Source organism: Notolepis coatsorum, assembly GCF_963971535.1.
Source record: "Notolepis coatsorum genome assembly, chromosome: 18".
Lineage (NCBI taxonomy): Eukaryota > Metazoa > Chordata > Actinopteri > Aulopiformes > Paralepididae > Notolepis > Notolepis coatsorum.
Window position 1 is genome coordinate 99,330,618 of NC_140182.1, and position 23,190 is coordinate 99,353,807.

Below are 23,190 nucleotides of genomic sequence, written 5' to 3' on the forward strand. Positions count from 1 at the left end.
ATAATAATGATGCACGGCGCGACAGTTCATTTACTTTTGCATCTACTGTACTCTCGAGGGCGCACTGATTTAATTTCCCATGAGCGGATAGGCCTAGTCACTCCAATAGGGTCCAGCTGCAGCGTCGGAGAATCCTCTCACTGGGCAAGCCTGTGGCAGCCACGAACCTACTTTCTATAGAAGCAGCTCGGAGGTGCCTCTTCGGGGCGTCGTTTTGGTATGGCAAGGTATGGCACTCGCCAAATTGTAAAATAATTTTTTATTTTTTATAATTACAATTTTTTATGTTTATTTAGAATTCGAATGTCAACATTATGAACAAAGCTTCGAACTATTCGGTAGGCGTCTATACTTTCCGCAACGGGAGCTCGGTTTCCGGGTTCCTCTGATTGGCCGCGACCCCCACGTGACCCGCGCTAGCACGCCCCCTTATCCACCACTGCCGCTACAGCACAGCACAGTTTTACTTTATAAAATGCTAATTGTAAATATGTTTAAGTCCACTCCACATTACAGTTGATGCGTGATGCTGCTGAGGCGGTCGTTTCTTGACTGGTGTTGTGAAGGATCAGATTAAACCGAATATATATATTTATTTATGGATATATATTTAATAGTATTTGTATATCGTTTGATATCCCCTGTATATTCCTTGTACAATATACACTGAATATCCCTTTAGTCTACTAACAGCCCATAATAGTTTCATTCTACCATTGGACGAGAACCTGGCGCCAGCAGCCAAGCCCCTTGGTTCAAGTTCAATCGTGCCGACGAACATGTCGTTACAAGCCCGGTTCCGCGTAGGAATACGTCTGGCGAAATACGAATGGTACTATTTGTTCACAGCGCATATATATATGGCGCAAGTAAAGTAGAACTTTCTTTTTAGTCCATTAGTCCTTTACCCTCCAACCTAGTAACAGACGTGAAGCCTCACCCACGACGCACGTGTGGTGCAGTATGGCCTACTTGGCCTCAGAATAGGCATTGAGACATCGTGTGGATTAATAGTTGAATTGTCATAGTTTGGCACTATACCGTCGAGTGGGACGTATTTCTATTAAGTTAATAATAGTCTATTATGTATGGTGCATCGTTCGGTTAGAGTTATAAAGTGAGCAGTACCCCCATCGTTCCTGACGTTATCTGGAGTCTTAACCAGGCTGGGCAGACCACGTGTGGTGCTTGCATCCGAGGAGCTCCGGGCCAGGACGAGTGGACCTGTACATTGGATTACTTCACCCGGACGATGTCGAGCCCTACACGGCTTGGATTATCTACGTGCTTTGGGTGCTTTGATTATGCCATGGATAACGGCCAACACTGCTGAGTGTTGGAACTACCCCCCGAGAGGAGTCCAGGTGAGACGGCGCTCTACCCCGAGTGAGGTCGCCTCACGTCTCTTCGTTGTGGACCGGCAGCTACCGTCCACCAGAGGGCCCAGCTGTATTCATCTGCGGACCGAGGTTCTGTGGGCACCGTGTTCAGCACTCTGAATTCTCCCAAGAAATCGTCAGCCAGATGGGATACCGCCAGCGGCTCTCCTAACCCCCCCCCCCCTACTGACTTACAACCAGCGGGACCCCCCTTTAGTGTATCCAGCTATAATCATTTAAGTACCATCGCTATAGTTCCCTAAAGAACCAGGTTGTATACTTGCTCCCTGCGTAACCAGAGATTGGACATTCAATGTTGATTTACCTACGAATACTCATTTGCCTTACAAGTGCATTTCAAATCATAAATGTCATTAAGTGAACGTTGTATATACCCTTTGCTATATAAAAGATTCGATTTATACATTTGTGTGGACTTCGTTTCATCAGGTGGGAAAGTGTTCATCATATCTATATCATGTACTGTGTGGCCAGTATTCAAAGTACATAGACAGTAGTGGTTTAATAATACCATACTTATCAATACAGTCAGGGAATTGTACCCCTCAGTTACAATTGGTCCTTCGAGCCGGAGGTAACTAGTGTAATATTAATATAGTGTTATTAATATTGAAATGGCCTATGATGAACACTCCACGAAACGGTCCTCCTAACGTAGAACGCCCGCAGCGCAGACGACAGCCACCTCAGTACTTAGAGGATTACGCTGTCAGTCAACTACCTAGCCTTCGACAAACGGTAAACGCGGTAAAAGTAGAAAGTAAAATTATGTCTGACCTTAACGAACAGGTTACCCCGACCACAGAGGCCCTAGTGGGTTCTAATGTAACTGACCAAGCTCACGGTGGGGACCAGGAGGGAGCTGACATGCCTTTACCCCCCGCCAATACCGAAGAAGTAGTCCCCGACCAGCCCCGGGAGGAAGACAACCCTACAGAGAGAGAACTCTGCACGGAAGAAGAGGAGGAGAGCGCCGAGGAAATAGAGCTCCGGGACTCCCCAACGAGTACCGTCAGGAGCGGCTCACCTCTACAACCGTCTTCCCCCAGCGAAGCGGAGAGGATGCTATCACAGGCGTTCCTCGTCAGCCTGACAGCCTCTACCGAACGCGATCGACTTCAGGGTGAACGCGATCGACTCCAAGCACAGATGCTTATCGAGCGCGAACAACTCCAAGCGCAGCAACGGAGCGAAGAAGAGCGCATACGCCTGGAGATGAGACGCCTTCAGACGGAAGAGAATATGGCAAGAGACCGGGCCGACGCCCAGCGCGCCGCCGCCGGTGCCCAAAGAGAAGCAGATCTCACCAAGCGCGAAGCCGAGCGCGACAAGTTACAAGTGCAACTAATGGAGCAGCTGATCCACAAGGCAACACCCTCTCCCTCCGCCAGGGGTTCAAGGAACTCGTCGAGACAACAGTCAAGGGCAGCGTCTCCTAACCGAGCAAGCGACCCTGAACTTGACCAACAGACCAAGCCTATACCCCCCGCAGACCCCCTTCCCAGACCGGTCCAAGCGAGACCCAGCTACAAGGAAGGAGCGGCATACACTGCGGAGAAGCTAAATAAACGACTACAGGATCTAGAGGACCTGATAGAAGAAGAAAAGGGAGAGGAGGAGAACCAAGCCCGACGACAGCACAGTACTCCACCGGACCAGGAGGTCCAGTACAGCCCAGGCTATACCCCCGCGGCGCTGCGCTACAGACCCCCGACTCTATTCACGGGTGAGCATGACGCACGACCAGCCCCGAGGAACAGCACCTGGACCAGCGGGCCATGGTACCCTGCCGGTACCAGCCCACAGAGAGGCGCAAGAGGAGACTCGCCTAGGAGGTCTCTCCCCCAACGCTCGCCGATGTATCAGCCATCCACGGCGTCATACATTGCCACGCCGACGTTTCCAGACTTCACCTATGAGAATCGAGCACAGTACACGGAGCTCCGGATGTGCTTAGAGACAATGATGGTGGATGTCGCCGATGAACGCCACAAGTATGCAATATTACTGAAGCACCTGAAAGTACCGCGAGCGCACAATATAGCGCTAGCCTATGCCACCTCTACGACCCCATACACCGCAGCTCTAGCAGCGCTGGACCAGAGATATGGACGTATATGGGATTACGTAATCCAAGAGATAAGGCATATTGATCGCCTACCCCCAGCAACAGACAATCGCTCATTAGACGACCTGTCTATAAAAGTGCAGTCCCTGGTAGGGATGCTGGGAGCGCAACAGGAAAAGGGCATGCACGAGCTATACGCCAACTCTAACGTCGAGAGGATTTTAGAGAAGCTGCCACCCGCCAGACAAGAGCGTTTTAGGCGGCAGAGAGACCACCGTGATCCTAACGGTCCCGAACCATCCCTCCTCGATCTAGCCGACTTCCTGGCGAGAGAAGTCAGCAGCTTACGACTGGATACGTTCGTGCGGAGCACGCCAAGCTCCAGAGAGGGACCCAGGAGAATAAACGATGGAAGAAGATCGGTGACTGTCATGCACCAATCAGAGTCAGTACCGAGCAGTAAGAGCCACAGTACCCCCTCGAGAAAAGAGAAGTGGAAGATGGTGTGCCCCTACTGCGAGAAGGAACACTGGCTGTCACAATGTGACCTGTTCACAAAGATGAATGCAGAAGAAGTGAGTCAATAGATAAAGTCCAACAGGCGCTGTTACCGATGTGCGCGCAGTCACATGGCAGCCGAATGCCGCCTAAAGAAGAGGTGCAGTCGGTGTGACGGAGCCCATCTAGATATACTACACGACAGTAACAGAAGAAGGCCTGCACCTGCACCATCGAGCAGCACCAAGGCAAGTGTCATGTACATTGACCCCGCCAGCAGCAGCGGCGCCCAAGTGCTCTTAAAGGTAGTCCGTGTAACATTGAGCTACCAAGATAAAGTCATGGACACCTACGCCGTCCTTGATGACGGGTCAGAGAAGACCCTTCTGCTCGCGTCCGCTGCGGCCCAGCTGGGACTGCGGGGGAGCGAGAACCAAATGACGATTCGGACAATAAGAAGAGATTTAAAGACGATAAAGGGCGAGAATGTCTCCTTCACTATCGCAGCAAGCGGGCAGCCAGAGCGACGGTATAGGATTACAAATGCTTTCACCAGCCAAGAAATAGGACTATCGCAGTACACCTACCCCATCGCCAAGCTGATGGATAAATATGTGCACCTGCGTCAACTACCTATCCCGCTCATAGACGGCGCCACCCCGACCCTGCTGATAGGCTCCGACCATGCAGACCTCATCGTCCCGATTGACCGGGTCCATACAGGACCCCGAGGCTGTCCTGCAGCAGTCGAGACCCGCCTAGGGTGGACACTACAAGGCCCCCTCGCTAAATCTCTCAACCGAACAGCAGCCACTAGCTGCCTCCACTCCAGAGCGACAGAAGGAGACACCACACTCCTGCAGCATGTCGAGAAGAAAATTGACTGGCGATGTCGTGCGCTGCTCCGCGCCTCCCTGATCAAAGACGGCTTTGATCTCCGGCAGCGGGCCAGCAGCGACCCCCCAGTATTGCGCAACCTCAACCCAGAGGTCGCAGAGGACCCAGCAGCAGATGAAGAGGTCCGACACAGTGTGAAGAACAGTTTCTACGTGGACAACTGTTTACAAAGCGTTTCGACTCAAGAAGAAGCCGAGGCTCTCCTAATCAAGCTACGCGCCTCCCTGATCAAAGGCGGCTTTGATCTCAGGCAGTGGGCCAGCAGCGACCCGCACGTATTGCGCAGCCTCTCCCCCGCGGACAAGGCTGCCAGCAGCGAGACCTGGATGGCGACCATCCCAGGAGAAGCCCAAGAAATGATACTAGGACTAGTCTGGCGCTTCAAAACAGACTCGCTCCACTATAGACACAAACCCCTGACCACGGAGCAGGGAAGGTCGACGGCGATACCGACCACCAGACGGAGTGTGTACAGAACACTCGCCAGACAATATGACCCGTTGGGATGTATCCTACCTTACACCACCAGGGCAAAGATGATTGTACGAGCACTATGGGACAAGGACCAGGGCTGGGACGACCCAATACCCGCACACCTTGCCTCCACATGGAGAGAGTGGGAGACGGAGCTCCGCTCACTCCCAGGCGTTAATATACGCCGCAGCTACTTCCCACCCACAGTGAGGCCAGAGACATGCAAGATGGATCTACACGTCTTCAGTGACGCCTCCGAAGTAGCCTATGGATCGGTGGCCTACCTGCGTGCCCAAGAGAAGGGAGGAGAGATACACACTGCTTTCATCCTGGCTCGCTCAAGAATAGCCCCACGAAAGCAACAATCTATCCCGCGTCTAGAGCTCTGCGCAGCCCTAGCAGGAGCGCATCTAGCCACGTTAATCCAACGTGAACTCACCATTCCGGTGCACAGAACAATCTTGTGGTCAGATTCCACGACAGTACTCACATGGATCAAGTCTGATTCATGCAGATACAAGGTCTTCGTGGGAGTCAGAGTCACCGAGATTCAAGAGTTAACAGAAGCAGCGAGCTGGCGGTATGTGGACACCAAACACAACCCAGCTGACGTCATCACCCGGGGAATGTCCCTGGATGACCTCACCCGTCGCAACATCTACAGTGACGGACCAGAATTCCTCAAGCTCCCGGAAGAAGAGTGGCCTACGCCCACCCCACGGGAAGCAAGTAAAGAGGAGGCTGAGAACAAGAAACCTATGTTCTGTGGACTGAGCACAGTCGCCTCCACAGACCCCAACATAGATGATTGCATTACCCTACAGAGTGCGCAGCTAAAGACATTCCTGTGGCACCACCCAGAGATTCAGTCCACTGCCGACATTTCAGCAGCTGACTACGAAGAAGCAGAGCTTCTTCTACTACAACGAGCCCAGAGAGACTCGTTCCCCGACGAGCTAGACTGTCTACAGGGAGGAAAGCCTGTCCCATCAGACAGCAGACTGCTCCACCTGGCACCCGAGAGCGACGCCCATAATCTCATCAGAGTGGGTGGTCGTCTGCGGAGAGCCCCCGATCTACCGGATGACGTTAAGTACCCGATAGTCTTGAACAGCCGACACAAGGTCACAGAGCTGATCATAAAGAAATACGACGAGGATGTACACCACGCAGGAGCAGAGAGAGTCTTCGCGGAGATCAGACGTCGCTATTGGATACTTCAAGGAAGAGAAGCGGTGCGACGCTTCCAGCGAACCTGTCTAGACTGCCGAAAGTGGCGCGCGCAGCCCAGCATACCCCGGATGGCTGACCTACCTCCCTGTCGCCTCCGACTCGGCGACAAGCCATTCCACTCCACAGGCATGGACTGTTTTGGCCCGTTGTATATAAAGAGAGGAAGAGGAACCGAGAAGCGGTGGGGTATTGTATTCAAATGCATGACCACCAGAGCGATACATATCGAACTCCTTCCGACCATGAGCACAGACTCATTCCTTATGGCCTTCCGAAGATTCACATCACGGAAAGGAAAACCGTCTACATTGTTGTCTGATCACGGGACAAACTTCAAAGGCGGAGAAAGAGAGCTGAGAGAGAGCTTCCAAGCTATGGGCCCAGAACTTAAGACCCACCTCGCTCCATCCCAGATTGACTTCCAGTTTAATCCCCCGAACGCACCCCACTTCGGTGGAACCTGGGAACGAGAAGTACGTTCTATAAAGACAGCCCTGTACGCCGTGCTTGGGGCCCAGACTGTGGCGGAAGAAGTCCTAATGACAGTCCTCACGGAGATCGAGGGAGTATTGAACTCCAAGCCCCTCGGCTACGTCTCCAGTGATGTAGCAGATGTCGACCCAGTCACCCCCAACACACTCTTGATGGGGCGGCTAGACCCCGCGCTACCCCAGACAATGTACAGGCCTGAAGAAGCGAACGGCCGAAGAATGTGGAGGTACAGTCAAGTACTAGCTGACAAGTTTTGGAACAGCTTTCTACTCCACTACCTACCGTCTCTACAGACCCGGCCAGAAGTGGGTAAAAGAGAGAGACAATTTGACAGAAGGAACAGTCGTCATGATTATCGACCAGTCACTACCCAGAGCTATGTGGCCGGCTGGCCGCGTAAGCAAAGTGATCACCGGTGCCGATGGCAAGGTCCGAGCAGCTGAAGTACTCGTCCAAGGGCGAACTTACACACGACCCGTGGCGAGGCTAATAGAACTGCCCAGACTCCCAGACACTATCGATGACGACCATGACCCCATGACTTTGTGAGTTGACTGACCCTTACAGCGGACCTTGAGTGGTAGACAGTGCGGTTAATCTGTCTCTGCTTAGCTAATTAGGTGGGACTAATTAGGGGGCGGCTGTTGTGAAGGATCAGATTAAACCGAATATATATATTTATTTATGGATATATATTTAATAGTATTTGTATATCGTTTGATATCCCCTGTATATTCCTTGTACAATATACACTGAATATCCCTTTAGTCTACTAACAGCCCATAATAGTTTCATTCTACCATTGGACGAGAACCTGGCGCCAGCAGCCAAGCCCCTTGGTTCAAGTTCAATCGTGCCGACGAACATGTCGTTACAAGCCCGGTTCCGCGTAGGAATACGTCTGGCGAAATACGAATGGTACTATTTGTTCACAGCGCATATATATATGGCGCAAGTAAAGTAGAACTTTCTTTTTAGTCCATTAGTCCTTTACCCTCCAACCTAGTAACAGACGTGAAGCCTCACCCACGACGCATGTACAAAAGGCCCAAGGACTGGGCAGACATAAGGACTGTGGGGTGCTGTGCTGCTGTTCTGCTGTTCTGCAGCGGGACGCCTCTCAGTCAGACATAAAGGCTGTGGGGGGCTGCTCTGCTGTTCTGCAGCAGGATGCCTCAGACATGTCTAGACATGTCTGTCGATAGCCAGCATCCATATATACTAGTGGGCTTAGAGATTCCTTCAGTTCATGTGTGCGTCCCTGATCACAAGTAAGTGTTAAATATGTGTATGATGAGGACGCTTAGTTATTGTTGGTGATTTATATGGTTAAGGCCTATACTAATGTTATAATTCTACCAGCTGTTTAGGAAGCAATTTACCAGTATGTTTATAGTGATAATCTAGCCTATTGGGTATAATCTATGTTGTTGAGTATAGTATCTACTATCTAGTATCTGTTTAGCACAGTTTATCCCTGTAACTAGTATAGGTAAAGCACTGCTTATCCCCATTGGTAGTTCCACTCGTGAGGTTTATGTTACTTGCAGCAACAGTATTATTGTATAGTATATAACAGACTGATTAATGAGTACTAGTAACGCTGATGTCTTTGTTTCCTCCCCATTTAGAACCACACACACACACACACTCTCACAAATAGAAGTAGAAATCGCCTGTGCATCATCTGTCCGACCATTGATAATAAAACTCATCAAAGAACGTTCCTGCCTCCCGTGTCCTGACTAGACACCCCGTGTTGTTGACTACCTTTCCTAACCACAAGAGCTTCACTACAAATGGTCCTTCGAACCGGATAGAGTCAACGATATGGCTACCAGTCAAGGAGGGATGAGCCTCCCCGCTTCACCATCCGTGCGCCCCAGACGCACCGTGCAGCGCCCGAGATGGCTAGACGATTACCTAGTGGACAGTACACGCCAGCGTGACACAGAGCAGCTGCGCAGGCATGAAGAGGATAAAGCACAGCCCAGTCCCGCTAGAGGCACATCCCCCATGCCACCAATGCAGAATGTGCACGAAACAATAATGCACCAAGTTCTGGAGACTGCGCGGCAACAGAGTGAGACGGCTCAGAAGCAAACCGAGCTTTTGGAGCTTGTTCTGCAGCACCATTCCTCCCGATCCTCAGCTCAGTCATCAAGGAGGTCATCACGGCATCAGACTCCAGTTCGCCAACTCCACCCAGAAAGAGTAGGTGAAACGCAGGTCTCCCCTGCCCGTGCACCTCACTACTCCCCAGCCGAGGATCACCCAAGTATAGCTGCAGTGGAGCTTGTTCTGCAGCACCATTCCTCCCGACCCTCAGCTCAGTCGTCAAGGAGGTCATCACGGCAACAGACTCCAGTCCGCCAACTCCACCCAGAAAGAGTAGGCAAACCGCAGTTCTCCCCTGCCCGTGCACCTCACTATTCCCCAGACGAGGATCACCTAAGTATGGCTGCAGAACTAACCGCCCAGCTAGAAGATTTGAGTATCCATGAGCCAGAGTGGACACTTCCCCCACCTCTCAGCCGAGCCACTCACCCCCTCCAACGTGCAATCGAAGTACCCCACGGCCTTCAGGCTTGCAAGCAGGAGAACCAACATAACCAAGGCTCCCCTCGTCAGCCCAGCCAGCCCAATAGGCCAACCCAGAACCTGCCGCAATCAGAGGGCCTGGCAAGAAGCGGACCCTCATACTGGCCACCGACCTCCTACCCGAACCCACGAAGCACATCCAATGTGGCTCCGCCTAGCCGCAAGTACGAGGAAAGGAATGAGCCTCAGCAGAGTTACCCGCCACCAACCTGGGCGACACCTCAGGTCATGCAGCAACCCATGCATCAGCACCGGCCTCAGTCTGCACACCAGTCAGCACACCAACCTCCGTATGTGCCCTACCTCGCCTACCAAGGGAACCCAGTCATAGCGACACCATATCCCTCCACAGTATACCAGCATGCACCCCCCAATATAGAAGGTCCAACATTCCCGGACTTTAACAAGGAGGATAGAGCCCAATACGTGGAACTACGCCTTTCCCTCAGTACACTCCTCAATCCTTCCCATTCCGAGCACTACAAGTATGCCATTCTGCTGAAGCATATAAAGGTGCCGCGTGCCCACCGCCTGGTGCTGGCTTACGCAGAGTCAAGTATGCCCTACTCTGAAGCTCTGAGGGCACTGGACGAGCGATACGGACGCCCATACCAGTTCGCTCTGAAGGAGATAGAGGACATGGAACGCTTACCACCCATTCGAGACGATAGAGCCCTCGACGAATTCGCCATCAGAGTGCAGTCGCTGGTCGGGATGCTGAGGTCCCTTCAAGGCGAAGGTCACGAGGAACTCCATTGTGGCTCAAACGTGAAGCGCCTCCTCAACAGGCTTCCCAAACACCAACAAGAGAGGTTCCGTCATCAACAGTACAGGGAGAACCCAGACAAGACGAAGCTGTCCCTCACCGACTTCGCAGAGTGGCTGAGGGTAGAAGTCAGATGCCTGGACATTGAGCCCTCCCTTCATGCTCACAGTGAGAATGACAGGAGAGACCCCAAGTATCAGCCCAAGATAAAGGTCACTACGGTGATGCATGGTACAGACAACCCCCAAGATCCTCCACCCGAAAGGCCCTCCAAGGTATATCAACCTGTCCAGACCCAAGGGAAGGGAAGGATATACTGCCCCTACTGCGAGTCAGAACACTACCTCAGCCAATGCGAACGCTTCGCTAAGCTGACCAGAGGGGAGATAGTGGACTGGATCAAAGCCAAGAGAAGGTGTTGGAGATGCGGTCGTCCTCACCTAGCCTCTGCCTGCGACCTGAAGAAGCCGTGTCGACTCTGTAAGTCCAAACACCTCTCCGTCCTGCATGAGGTTAACCAGAGGAGTGGGAACGAGCCCACAATCACCTCAACAGCAGAGACTCACTACCTGGATCAGCCAAACGGATACAACCGAGTGCTCCTGAAGATCGTCAGAGTCAACCTGCACTACATGGACAGAGTCTTCAACACCTACGCAGTGCTGGATGATGGCTCAGAGAGAACCATCCTGCTCGCTTCAGCAGCACGCCACCTGGGAATACAGGGTCAAGCGGAAGACTTGACCCTTCGCACTATCCGCCAAGACGCCAAGACCCTGTCAGGCTCACGTGTCTCCTTCGCCATTGCCCCAGTATCCGAACCAAGGAAAAGGTTCCCTATTCAAGGTGCCTTCACCGGTGAACAGCTAGGTCTGTCTCAGTACAGCTACCCAGTCACCCAGCTCCAGGAGAAGTATCGCCATCTGCGAGGCTTGGTGATTCCACCAATCGACGGAGCTCAGCTAACCCTCCTGATTGGATCTGATCACGCCAACCTGATCGTACCGATCGAGCCGGTGCATCTGGGGCCCCATGGTGGCCCTGCGGCAGTCAAGACTAACCTCGGCTGGACACTCCAAGGCCCAGCAAAGTACATGCAGCAACAGCTTCAGACCACACAGTGCTTCTTCACTGCTGCTCCCTCCCCGGCTGCCGAGCTATTCAGCCAGGTCGAACGGCTGTGGCAGCTGGATACACTGCCTTTCAAGAGCGAGAGGTTAGTGAACAGATCCAAACAGGACAAGTACTCAGCGGAGCTGTTGGAGGCCGAGACCACCCGTGTAGAGGTCAACGGAGTGCAGCGGTATGCCACCCCCCTCCTGCGAGTCCAAACCATGCCCAAGCTGCAAGTTTCAAAGGAAGTTGTAATGAAGAACCTGCGGAACACAGAGAAGAGGCTAACTCAAGACCCACAGCGTGCATCTACCTACCAAGAGGAGATCAATAAGCTAGAGATAGCTGGGTACATCACCAAGATTAACCCCAGCCAGGCCGACGCATCTGAAGAGTCATGGTTCCTGCCCCATCACATGGTCAGGCACAACGGCAAAGACCGGATTGTCTTCAACTGCAGTTTCCAGTACGGCGGGCAGAACCTGAACAACTACCTCCTTCCAGGCCCAACACTGGGACCCTCACTCCTTGGTGTCCTCCTGCGATTCAGAGAGCATCGAGTCGCCATAAGTGGGGACATCAAGGGAATGTTCCATCAGGTTCGCCTGTTGGACAGAGACAAGCCCCTACTGAGGTTCCTCTGGAGGAACCTAAAGACAGACGAACCTCCATCAGTGTACCAGTGGGAGGTCCTGCCCTTCGGGACAACATGCAGCCCCTGCTGTGCAACCTTTGCCCTCCAGAAACACGTCATCGAGTCTAGCCAAGAGGACGTTCGCCACAGTGTAGAACAGTGTTTCTATGTGGATAACTGTCTGCAGAGTCTGCCCACCAAAGAAGAGGCAAGCAGCCTCGTGAACAAGCTGAGAGCCCTCCTAGCCACAGGCGGCTTCGAGATCCGCCAGTGGGCCAGCAACCAGCCAGAGGTGATCGGCAACCTGCCCAAAGAGGCCAAGGCAGATAGCAGTGAGAGATGGGTCTCCCAGACCCACGGGGAAGCTCAAGAAATGACACTAGGACTCAGTTGGCACTTCATGGAGGACACGCTCCACTACAGACATCGCCCGGTCTCCCCAAGCCAGACGACTATGAGAAATATCTACAAGATACTAGCAAGCCAGTATGACCCCCTAGGTCGCATCGTGCCCTTCACCACAAGGGCCAAAGTCTTGGTCCAGAAACTATGGGCCAAAGACCGCGACTGGGATGACCCACACTTACCGGCCGATATCCTGCAAGCCTGGACCACATGGGAAGAAGAGCTCCCACAGCTCCCAACAGTCAGCCTCTCCCGGTGCTACTTCCCACCAGACGTCGACGTAAGTGCGCTCACCCTCGAGCTCCACGTCTTCTGTGATGCTTCCGAGTCCGCCTATGGGTCAGTCGCCTACCTGCGTGGCGAAGACCTCCAAGGCCAGGTCCACGTATCCTTCATGCTAGCTCGCTCTAGAGTAGCACCGAAAAAACAACAGTCAATACCCCGCCTCGAGCTTTGTGCCGCTCTGACAGGAGCCCAACTTGCCCAACTGATCCAGAGAGAGCTCACTCTTAAGTTGAAAGAGGCGGTGTTGTGGTCCGACTCCACCACAGTGCTTACCTGGATACAGTCCGAGTCATGCCGATACAAGGTGTTCGTCGGGACCCGCATATCTGAGATACAAGAACTGACCGACCACCGGTCATGGAGGTACGTGGACACAAAGAATAACCCAGCAGACACTATCACCAGAGGAATGACAGTGTCTGACCTAGCCAAGCCAAATCAGTTTAGTCATGGTCCCGCCTTCCTCCAACAACCACGCACAGGTTGGCCACTCAGACCCTCGGTCACAGAAGTTCTGGATGAGACGGAGACAAGGAAGCCTGTGTTCTGTGGCCTCACTTCAACCCTTTCGGCTCCAAAGACCCCAACCACAGAAGACCATTCCACCTTCGAAGACCTCCTTGAGGCCACAAGTAGATCACTGCACGGGGCGGCGTCTCCGTCAAGTGCCCCCAGTGCGGACGACTATGCCGAGGCAGAACTCAGAATCCTTCAGAGAGCACAAGGTGATAGCTTCTCAGAAGAAATCAAGTGCCTACAAACCGGGAAAGTGATTCCACCAAACAGTAGGCTCCTGGCACTTGCCCCAGAGTACGACGTACCTAAAGGCCTTATCCGCGTAGGCGGTAGGTTGCGCCATTCCACCAGCCTGGAGGAAGACACTGTGCACCCGATCCTGCTAGAACCCAAGCATCCTGTCACTAAGCTCATCATACGACAGTACGACAACAAGCTACTCCATCCTGGAGCCGAGAGGGTCTTTGCTGAACTCCGGCGCAAGTTCTGGATCCTCAGAGGGCGTGAAGCAGTGCGCCGCCATCAGCGATTCTGCCCGGAGTGCCAAAAGTGGAGGGCAAAGCCGTCTATTCCCAAGATGGCAGATCTGCCCCCATGCCGTCTCCGCCTCATGAAGCCTCCATTCTACTCAACAGGAGTGGATTGCTTCGGCCCGTTTCAGGTCAAGCGAGGTCGGGGTACTGAGAAAAGATGGGGAATAGTTTTCAAGTGTATGACCACTAGGTGTGTCCACCTAGACGTGCTACACAACATGGATACCGACTCATTCCTTATGTCGCTCAGAAGGTTTGTGGCACGACGAGGAAACCCCTTCGAACTCCTCTCCGACCGTGGGACCAACTTCCGTGGAGGAGAATCGGAGCTCAGAGCAAGTTTCCAGAACATGGGTAAAGAGCTGCAGACCCAACTGGCAAAGCGCCAGATCCGCTTCCAGTTCAACCCCCCAAATGCACCCCACTTTGGCGGGGCCTGGGAGCGGGAAGTCAAGTCCATCAAGGCTGCACTCTACGTTTCTCTTGGAGCACAGACAGTGACCGAAGAAGTCCTGCGGACAGTACTGACTGAGGTAGAAGGAATCCTCAACTCCAAGCCGCTGGGATATGTGTCGACAGATGTAGCCGACGTGGACGCGGTGACCCCCAACTACCTCCTCATGGGGCGGCCCGACTCCTCACTCCCTCCAGTGGTGTACCCTGAATCCGAAATCCTCAGCCGGAGAAGATGGCGACACAGTCAGGTGTTAGCCGACCAGTTCTGGACCCACTTCCTGCATAACTACTTACCCTCCTTGCAGTCCAGGCAGAAATGGGTGAAGGACACAGAGAACCTCACTGTCGGCACGGTGGTGATGGTGATTGACCAGAGGCTACCTAGAGCACTGTGGCCTGTAGGACGGGTCACGAAGACCATCAGGAGTGCCGACGGGAAGGTGCGGTCTGCAGAGGTGCAGGTGGACGATAGGACCTACACCAGACCAGTGGCCAAGCTTATTGAGTTACCAGCCATCCCAGAGGACGCCCCGACAACGACTCCGGAAGACAGTTGAGCCTTTCCATGAACTAATCCACACCGTGGATTAGGGGGCGGCTGTACAAAAGGCCCAAGGACTGGGCAGACATAAGGACTGTGGGGTGCTGTGCTGCTGTTCTGCTGTTCTGCAGCGGGACGCCTCTCAGTCAGACATAAAGGCTGTGGGGGGCTGCTCTGCTGTTCTGCAGCAGGATGCCTCAGACATGTCTAGACATGTCTGTCGATAGCCAGCATCCATATATACTAGTGGGCTTAGAGATTCCTTCAGTTCATGTGTGCGTCCCTGATCACAAGTAAGTGTTAAATATGTGTATGATGAGGACGCTTAGTTATTGTTGGTGATTTATATGGTTAAGGCCTATACTAATGTTATAATTCTACCAGCTGTTTAGGAAGCAATTTACCAGTATGTTTATAGTGATAATCTAGCCTATTGGGTATAATCTATGTTGTTGAGTATAGTATCTACTATCTAGTATCTGTTTAGCACAGTTTATCCCTGTAACTAGTATAGGTAAAGCACTGCTTATCCCCATTGGTAGTTCCACTCGTGAGGTTTATGTTACTTGCAGCAACAGTATTATTGTATAGTATATAACAGACTGATTAATGAGTACTAGTAACGCTGATGTCTTTGTTTCCTCCCCATTTAGAACCACACACACACACACACTCTCACAAATAGAAGTAGAAATCGCCTGTGCATCATCTGTCCGACCATTGATAATAAAACTCATCAAAGAACGTTCCTGCCTCCCGTGTCCTGACTAGACACCCCGTGTTGTTGACTACCTTTCCTAACCACAAGAGCTTCACTACAACGCACGTGTGGTGCAGTATGGCCTACTTGGCCTCAGAATAGGCATTGAGACATCGTGTGGATTAATAGTTGAATTGTCATAGTTTGGCACTATACCGTCGAGTGGGACGTATTTCTATTAAGTTAATAATAGTCTATTATGTATGGTGCATCGTTCGGTTAGAGTTATAAAGTGAGCAGTACCCCCATCGTTCCTGACGTTATCTGGAGTCTTAACCAGGCTGGGCAGACCACGTGTGGTGCTTGCATCCGAGGAGCTCCGGGCCAGGACGAGTGGACCTGTACATTGGATTACTTCACCCGGACGACGTCGAGCCCTACACGGCTTGGATTATCTACGTGCTTTGGGTGCTTTGATTATGCCATGGATAACGGCCAACACTGCTGAGTGTTGGAACTACCCCCCGAGAGGAGTCCAGGTGAGACGGCGCTCTACCCCGAGTGAGGTCGCCTCACGTCTCTTCGTTGTGGACCGGCAGCTACCGTCCACCAGAGGGCCCAGCTGTATTCATCTGCGGACCGAGGTTCTGTGGGCACCGTGTTCAGCACTCTGAATTCTCCCAAGAAATCGTCGGCCAGATGGGATACCGCCAGCGGCTCTCCTAACCCCCCCCCCCCTACTGACTTACAACCAGCGGGACCCCCCTTTAGTGTATCCAGCTATAATCATTTAAGTACCATCGCTATAGTTCCCTAAAGAACCAGGTTGTATACTTGCTCCCTGCGTAACCAGAGATTGGACATTCAATGTTGATTTACCTACGAATACTCATTTGCCTTACAAGTGCATTTCAAATCATAAATGTCATTAAGTGAACGTTGTATATACCCTTTGCTATATAAAATATTCGATTTATACATTTGTGTGGACTTCGTTTCATCAGGTGGGAAAGTGTTCATCATATCTATATCATGTACTGTGTGGCCAGTATTCAAAGTACATAGACAGTAGTGGTTTAATAATACCATACTTATCAATACAGTCAGGGAATTGTACCCCTCAGTTACAACTGGCGTTGCATAAGATTTACATTTAGTCAGCTAGCTGATAACTGCATAAGCAGCATATTAAGATGACTGCGTTTCTTGACTCAGAGTGGCGGCGCGACAATAGCGTTTCTTGACTCAGGCGTCTATGCCAAATACAGCTGATAACTGCATAAGCAGCATATTAAGATGACGCGACAATATTATTAAACAAGAGAGCTCTGTCATTGAAATGGGTGGTGTTACCAACAGCGCGTTTCTTGACTCAGAGTGGCGCGTTTCTTGACTCAGGAAGCGAGCGTCAAACACAGCGGCGAGCGGCAGCGGCAGCGGTGTATAAGGGGGCATGCTAGCGCGGGTCACGTGGGGGTCGCGGCCAATCAGAGGAACCCGGAAACCGAGCTCCGTTGCGGAAAGTATAGACGCATTCGGTACAGCCCTAGCATGTTTTGATATTGTCAATGATCTCACTTTTACTAGGTGACTTTTACTCAGTGTTGCGATGCTCATATCAACACTGGTTGCACACACGCTAATGACGCCACGTGCACGCGCGCTCCCAGGCGCGTGCACACGCTCCCGCGCATGCTCATAAATGTTCCCTCGCATAAGGACAGACTAAAAACAGTGCCTAATTGCCTCTACGAATGGAATGTAACACCTGACGACCGGCGCTATTGATATGCAAAGTAGCCAGGTGGGTACAGCGAGTTGGCGCGTCAGTCGAGTGCAGCGCATTCCTGTGTGAACGTGCGTGCACATCCGTGCGTGTGCGTGCACGCGCTTCTGCTCACAAAACGTTGGTTGCACGGCAACCTCGTCCCATGTGTCATGGTCCCAGCCAGGGATCATGCTCGAACAATATGAACAGTGCTTTTCTGCCGCCCTCTGGTGGCCAAACGTAGCAGCTCCAGATATTGGACTTTATTCTGGATGTTATTAATGGTGCTGTGTTTTATCTGTTCATGTTGTGTGGTGTGTAGCTTGTGTTTTAAAATGTTTATCTTTACATGTTTCCTTAAAAGGTTTATCCTTACATATGTTCCTGAAAGGTTTAACCTTTTCATATGTTTCCTTTAAGGTATCCTTTTCATGTTCCTTTAAAGGTTCATCTCTTTTGCATATGTTTTTATAAGTGTTAATACTTTACTTGTGTTTCCTTTAAGGCTCATTCCCTTTACACATGTTTTTAATAGTGTTAACATCTTTACATATGTATGTTCCTTTAAGGGCTGTTTGTTTTACATGTTTCCTTTTAGATATTCCTTTACACATGCTTTTAACAATGATGTGAGTTATTTTACTAAATACCTTGTGTCACCTGTCTTGGCCATGCCTGGCCTATACCAGCTGGCACTCATTAGTAATTATTATTCACAGGCACTATTTAGACCTGCCCGTTCCTCTCATTCATTGTCGCACCATTGCCTTGTTTTGTATTGTAGTTGTGTTCGGTCACGTACTCACCTCTTGTCACTTATTGCCCCATGAGTCCGTTCCTCTCTTAGTCCACATTTTTGCCAGCTTTGCTGTGTATATAGTTTGTTTCGGGTTTTGCAGTTTGCTTTTGTTTTGTAACAGTTTCACGTGTATCCTGTTTGCAACTGCTAGTAAAAGCCTGTTCACTTTCATCCGTCGTCTCAGCTTCGTGTTACCTGCATTTGGGGTCTACTCTCCTATCCCTGACCGAAACCCTCACACCATGAGCAACGCATCACTGCTTTTACTTCCTCGCCATACCTTGGCTTTTACTGAAATGACGACACTGTGACGCAGTCGCCCTCTTTCGAAGTCGGTTATGCTTAGAGTTTGGAATCAGGGCTGGTGGTCTATCGCCCTGCTCTAAAGATAAACTCTAAGCATAACCGACTTCGAAAGAGGGCCTAAGCATAACCAGTTTGAAACAAGGCGGACATTAATAAAATGTTCAATCAATCAACCAATCCAATAACACACGCTCACTTAAAACAGCGCACCTCTGAGCTGCTTCTATAGAAAGTAGGTTCGTGGCTGCCACAGGCTTGCCCCTTGAGAGGATTCTCCGGCGCTGCAGCTGGACCCTACTCGATAGGCCTAATCAGTCTACCGGTGATTTTGATTTACTGATGGATAAAAGACGAGGATGAGCCTGGTGGTGGTCGCTGTGTGTTGCAGCCAGACCTCGCTTGGGCGTTCCATAGCCTTTACAAATCAGCGTTGACGACGGACGCACCAGGGCGAATCACTTTACGGCACACACAGTTCCCTGTCAGTGATATGAATGATGTGAATAACTGTAGCATAGTAGTGTATCGTCGTGATGCATCATGCATCAGATACTATTCACTATTTATGATTAATTGAAAATGAAAACTCTCTTTTTTTAACTCTTTTTGTATCACAAACAGTACTGTATTTGTAAATCTGGTATGTCATAAATGTATAGATGTAGCAGTACTGTCTATCTGTATGTATGTCATATGATATGAATGTCATATGTTATGATGAATTGAAAATGGGGGACCCTGATGTAAACAATGAATGAATGAATGAAAACTTTATTTAACAGATTGCAGAATGGGTACAATACAGTACGGCTCAATACATACAATTGTTAAGGGGATGCAGACCTGAGAAAGACGTTTGTCTTGTTTCCATCAGGGTCCCCCATTTTCAATTCATATATATTCAACAAGACGAAAGTCTTTCTCTGGTCTGCACACCTTTCTGTATTTGTGTTTATGTATTTGTACTGTATTTGTTTGTATGTATTCTGCAATCTGTTAATACAATTTTCAATCAATCAGAAAGGAGACGGCGCAACTCCGAGTCATGTAATGTGATTCATCACGTGACGTCACGTGACTACTACACAAGGCACGGGCATTGGCTGCCTTACTGCCCCCGCGGCCACAGTGAACCAATAGGGATGGCGCCAGTGTATAAAGGTCCCGCCCACTTTTGAGACACGGAACTGTTCCGCTTCACTTGCTCCGTTATTATAACATTATATTTATTATCGTTCTATGATTTGAATGCGTTGTCTTTTCTTATCTACCATCTTTGACTGTATGATGACAAAGACACACTTTTGTCACTGACTATCGTCCATGACTGTACCGCAGCGAGATAGTGCGTATAGTTAAAGACAGAACAATGAGAACATATGAACAGCAGGTATACATTTCTCTGTATTTGATTTTATTTATTTTGTTTTATTTTTTCTCTCTTTTCCGTGCATCTGAGACTCATGACGCTGGTTTATTTAAAAAAAAATGGGTATCTAGCAATATTATTATTATTATTATTACCATTATTATTATTTAAAAACAAGATAATATCTCTTATGTTCATTAACTTAATGATGCTGAGTAATAGAGGAAATGTATAAAGAAAATTGCATTCATAGAGAGGGACAGGCAGGTGTGTTAGATTATTATTTTACTCGCCTACACAATGCGACTCCGAGGTGGTTTGTTTTTGCACTGAGCAGCTTCTCCCCTTTCTGTTCCGCAACAACAACAACAACAACAACCCCAGACGCCACAACATCAATGAGTTCAACTCGCACCACATGGAGGACCTGATGGGCGAGAGGACGCGGCGCGGAGCCGACGATGCAGAGCGGAGGCTCCTCACACAGTCTCCCGGGTCTCCCTCCTCCTCCGGGGGTGTCAGCACCAGACATCCTGACACACTGGACCGAGATGCGCCCACCACGACCCCGGCTTTCGTGTATGTCTTGGCGTTTTTCTCCGCCCTGGGTGGCTTTCTCTTCGGATACGACACCGGGGTCGTCTCCGGAGCCATGTTGCTCCTTAAAAAGGAGATGCACCTGAGCGCCATGTGGCAGGTAATACGTCATGATGTCATATATGGTGTGTATGTACTGTGTACTGTATTTGCAAATCTGGTATGTCATAAATGTATAGATGTAGTAGCAGTACTGTCTATCTGTATGTCATGTGTGTCATATATGTCCTGATGAATTGAAAATGGGGGACCCTGATGTAAACAAGACGAAAGTCTTTCTCTGGTCTGCATCCCCTTAACAATTGTGTGTATTGAGCCGTACTGTATTATTATTTTTTTTTATCTACTTTTTCTCCCATTTTCTATATTTTCTCCCATCCCAATTTCGTATCATCCAATTCAACCCTCCCCTGTCACGAACGCTGTTTCTTGCCTCCCACAAGCCGGCTGCAATGTGGACTAAAGTCATACATAGCACAAGTCCCCTCCGGTACTTGAGGTAACAGCAGTCGCATCTTTTCACCTGCGCAGCTCGATCTCTCAGTGGCGAGGAGTAACGCGTGGGAGGCTCACGCTGCCCCCGACACTTCCTGATTCTACTGCGCAGGCGCACCAACCGACCTGTAGGAGTCACTGTCCACAACGTCCGATCCCCACCCATCAGTTTCCCACCCCCTAATACGGCCAATGTGTATTAGTACGGACGACCAGCTAAACTGAAAGCAATGTGGAGCGCTGGGCTCGAACAGGCGAGCCCAGCGTCTCCGTCATTCGTGGCGAGCGCCTTGCCCACTACGCCACGTAGCCGCCCAGCCATTCTGCAATCTGTTAAATTAAGTTTTCATTCATTCATTCAGGAGCTGCTTGTTTCGAGCACCGTGGGAGCCGCCGCGGTCTCTGCGCTCGCCGGCGGGCTACTGAACGGGGCTTTCGGGCGCAGGGTCTGCATCTTGATCGCCAGTTTCGTCTTCGCCGCCGGGGGGGTCCTTCTGAGCGTGGCTCCGGATAAGGAGGTTCTTCTCGCGGGGAGAATCACAGTTGGTTTGGGTATAGGTACGTTTTTGTTATGGTGTTTGTTTGTAAACTTTGAATAATGTTGAAAGATGTGAGAAATAATCCATAGCAAATGGGGGACCCTGATGTAAACAAGACAAGTTGTTGTGAAGGATCAGATTAAACCGAATATATATATTTATTTATATATATATATTTAATTGTATTTGTATATCGTTTGATATCCCCTGTATATTCCTTGTACAATATGCATTGAATATCCCTTTAGTCTACTAAACAGCCCATAATAGTTTCATTCTACCATTGGACGAGAACCTGGCGCCAGGTTGCCATACCCCTAGGTCCAAGTTCAATCGTGCCGCCTAACATGTCGTGGCAAGCCCCGGTTCCGCGCAGGAATATGTCGGGCGAAATACGAATGGTACTATTTGTTCATAGCGCATATATATATGGCGCAAGTAAAGTAGAACTTTCTTTTAGTCCAGTTCTTTACCCTCCAACAGAGTGACAGACGCAAAGCCTCCCCACGACGCACGTGTGGTGTAGTAAGGCCTACTTGGCCCAGAATAGGCATTGAGATATCGTGTAGATTAATAGTTGAATAGTCATAGTTTGGCACTATACCGTCGAGTTGGACGTATTCTATTAAGCTAATAATAGTCTATTTATGTATGGTGCATCGTTCGGTTAGAGTTCTACAGTTATCAGTACCCCCATCGTTCCTGACGTTATCTGGACGCTTATCCAGGCTGGTCAGACCCCTAGTGGTGCTTGCATCCGAGGAGCTCCGGGCCAAGAGCGACTGGACCTGTATATTGGATTACTCTACCCGGACGACGGCGAGCCTTCCACGGCTTGGATTATGCTTTGGGTGCTTTGATTATTCCATGGATAAAGGCCAACACTGCGGAGTGTTGGAACTACCCCCCGGAGAAGACTCCAGGTGAGACGGCGCTCGACACCAGTGAGGTCGCCTCACGTCTCTCCGTTGTGGACCGGCAGCTACCGTCCACAGAGGGTCCAGCTGTATTCGTCTGCGGCCCGAGGTTCTGTGGGCACCGTGTCCAAGACTTTGGATTCTCCCAAGACACCGTCGGCCAGATGGGATACCGCCAGCGGCTTCTCTAACCCCCCCCTCCTACTGTCTTACAACCAGCGGGACCCCCCCCCCCCTTAGTGTATCCAGCTATAATCATTTAAGTACCATCGCTATCGTTTCCTAAATATTCCAGGTTGTATACTTACTCCCTGCGTGACCAGAGATTGGACATTCAATGTTGATTTACCTACGAATACTCATTTGCCATAAAAGTGCATATTTCATATTTCAAATCATAAATGTAATTAAGTGATCGTTGTATATACCTTTTGCTATATTAAACCTTCGATTTGGTACATTTGTGTGGATTCGTTTCATCAGGTGGGAAAGTGTTCATCATACTTATATCATGTACTGGATGGCCAGAAGTTAAAGTACAAGAGGTAGTGGTATTAAATATCATATCTAACAATACAGTCAGGGAATTGTACCCCTCAGTTACACAAGTCTTTCTCTGGTCTGCATCCCCTTAACAATTGTGTGTATTGAGCCGTACTTATTGTACCCATTCTGCAATCTGTTAATACAGTTTTCAATCAATCAGTCTAATCAGGGGTGGAAGATGGGCCCAGGTTGACAATGACCACCCACGTATAATGCACTTATTTGATTATATTATGAACCTA

The 23,190-nt window shown here is 50.3% G+C and overlaps 1 protein-coding gene across 2 annotated transcripts in view; it reads left to right on the forward strand.

The window, feature by feature from the left end:
• The first annotated feature begins 19,768 nt into the window (after positions 1 to 19,768).
• The window catches only part of LOC311244696 (proton myo-inositol cotransporter-like), a 28,544-nt gene continuing 25,122 nt past the window's right edge, over positions 19,769 to 23,190 (forward strand). For both annotated transcript variants that reach the window (XM_084334340.1, XM_084334339.1), the window contains exons 1-3: positions 19,769 to 19,875; positions 20,239 to 20,551; positions 21,309 to 21,504. In XM_084334340.1, the coding sequence (XP_084190466.1) occupies positions 19,865 to 19,875; positions 20,239 to 20,551; positions 21,309 to 21,504 (520 nt within the window). In that variant the 5' untranslated portion in view covers positions 19,769 to 19,864. The remainder of the gene's footprint in view (positions 19,876 to 20,238; positions 20,552 to 21,308; positions 21,505 to 23,190) is intronic.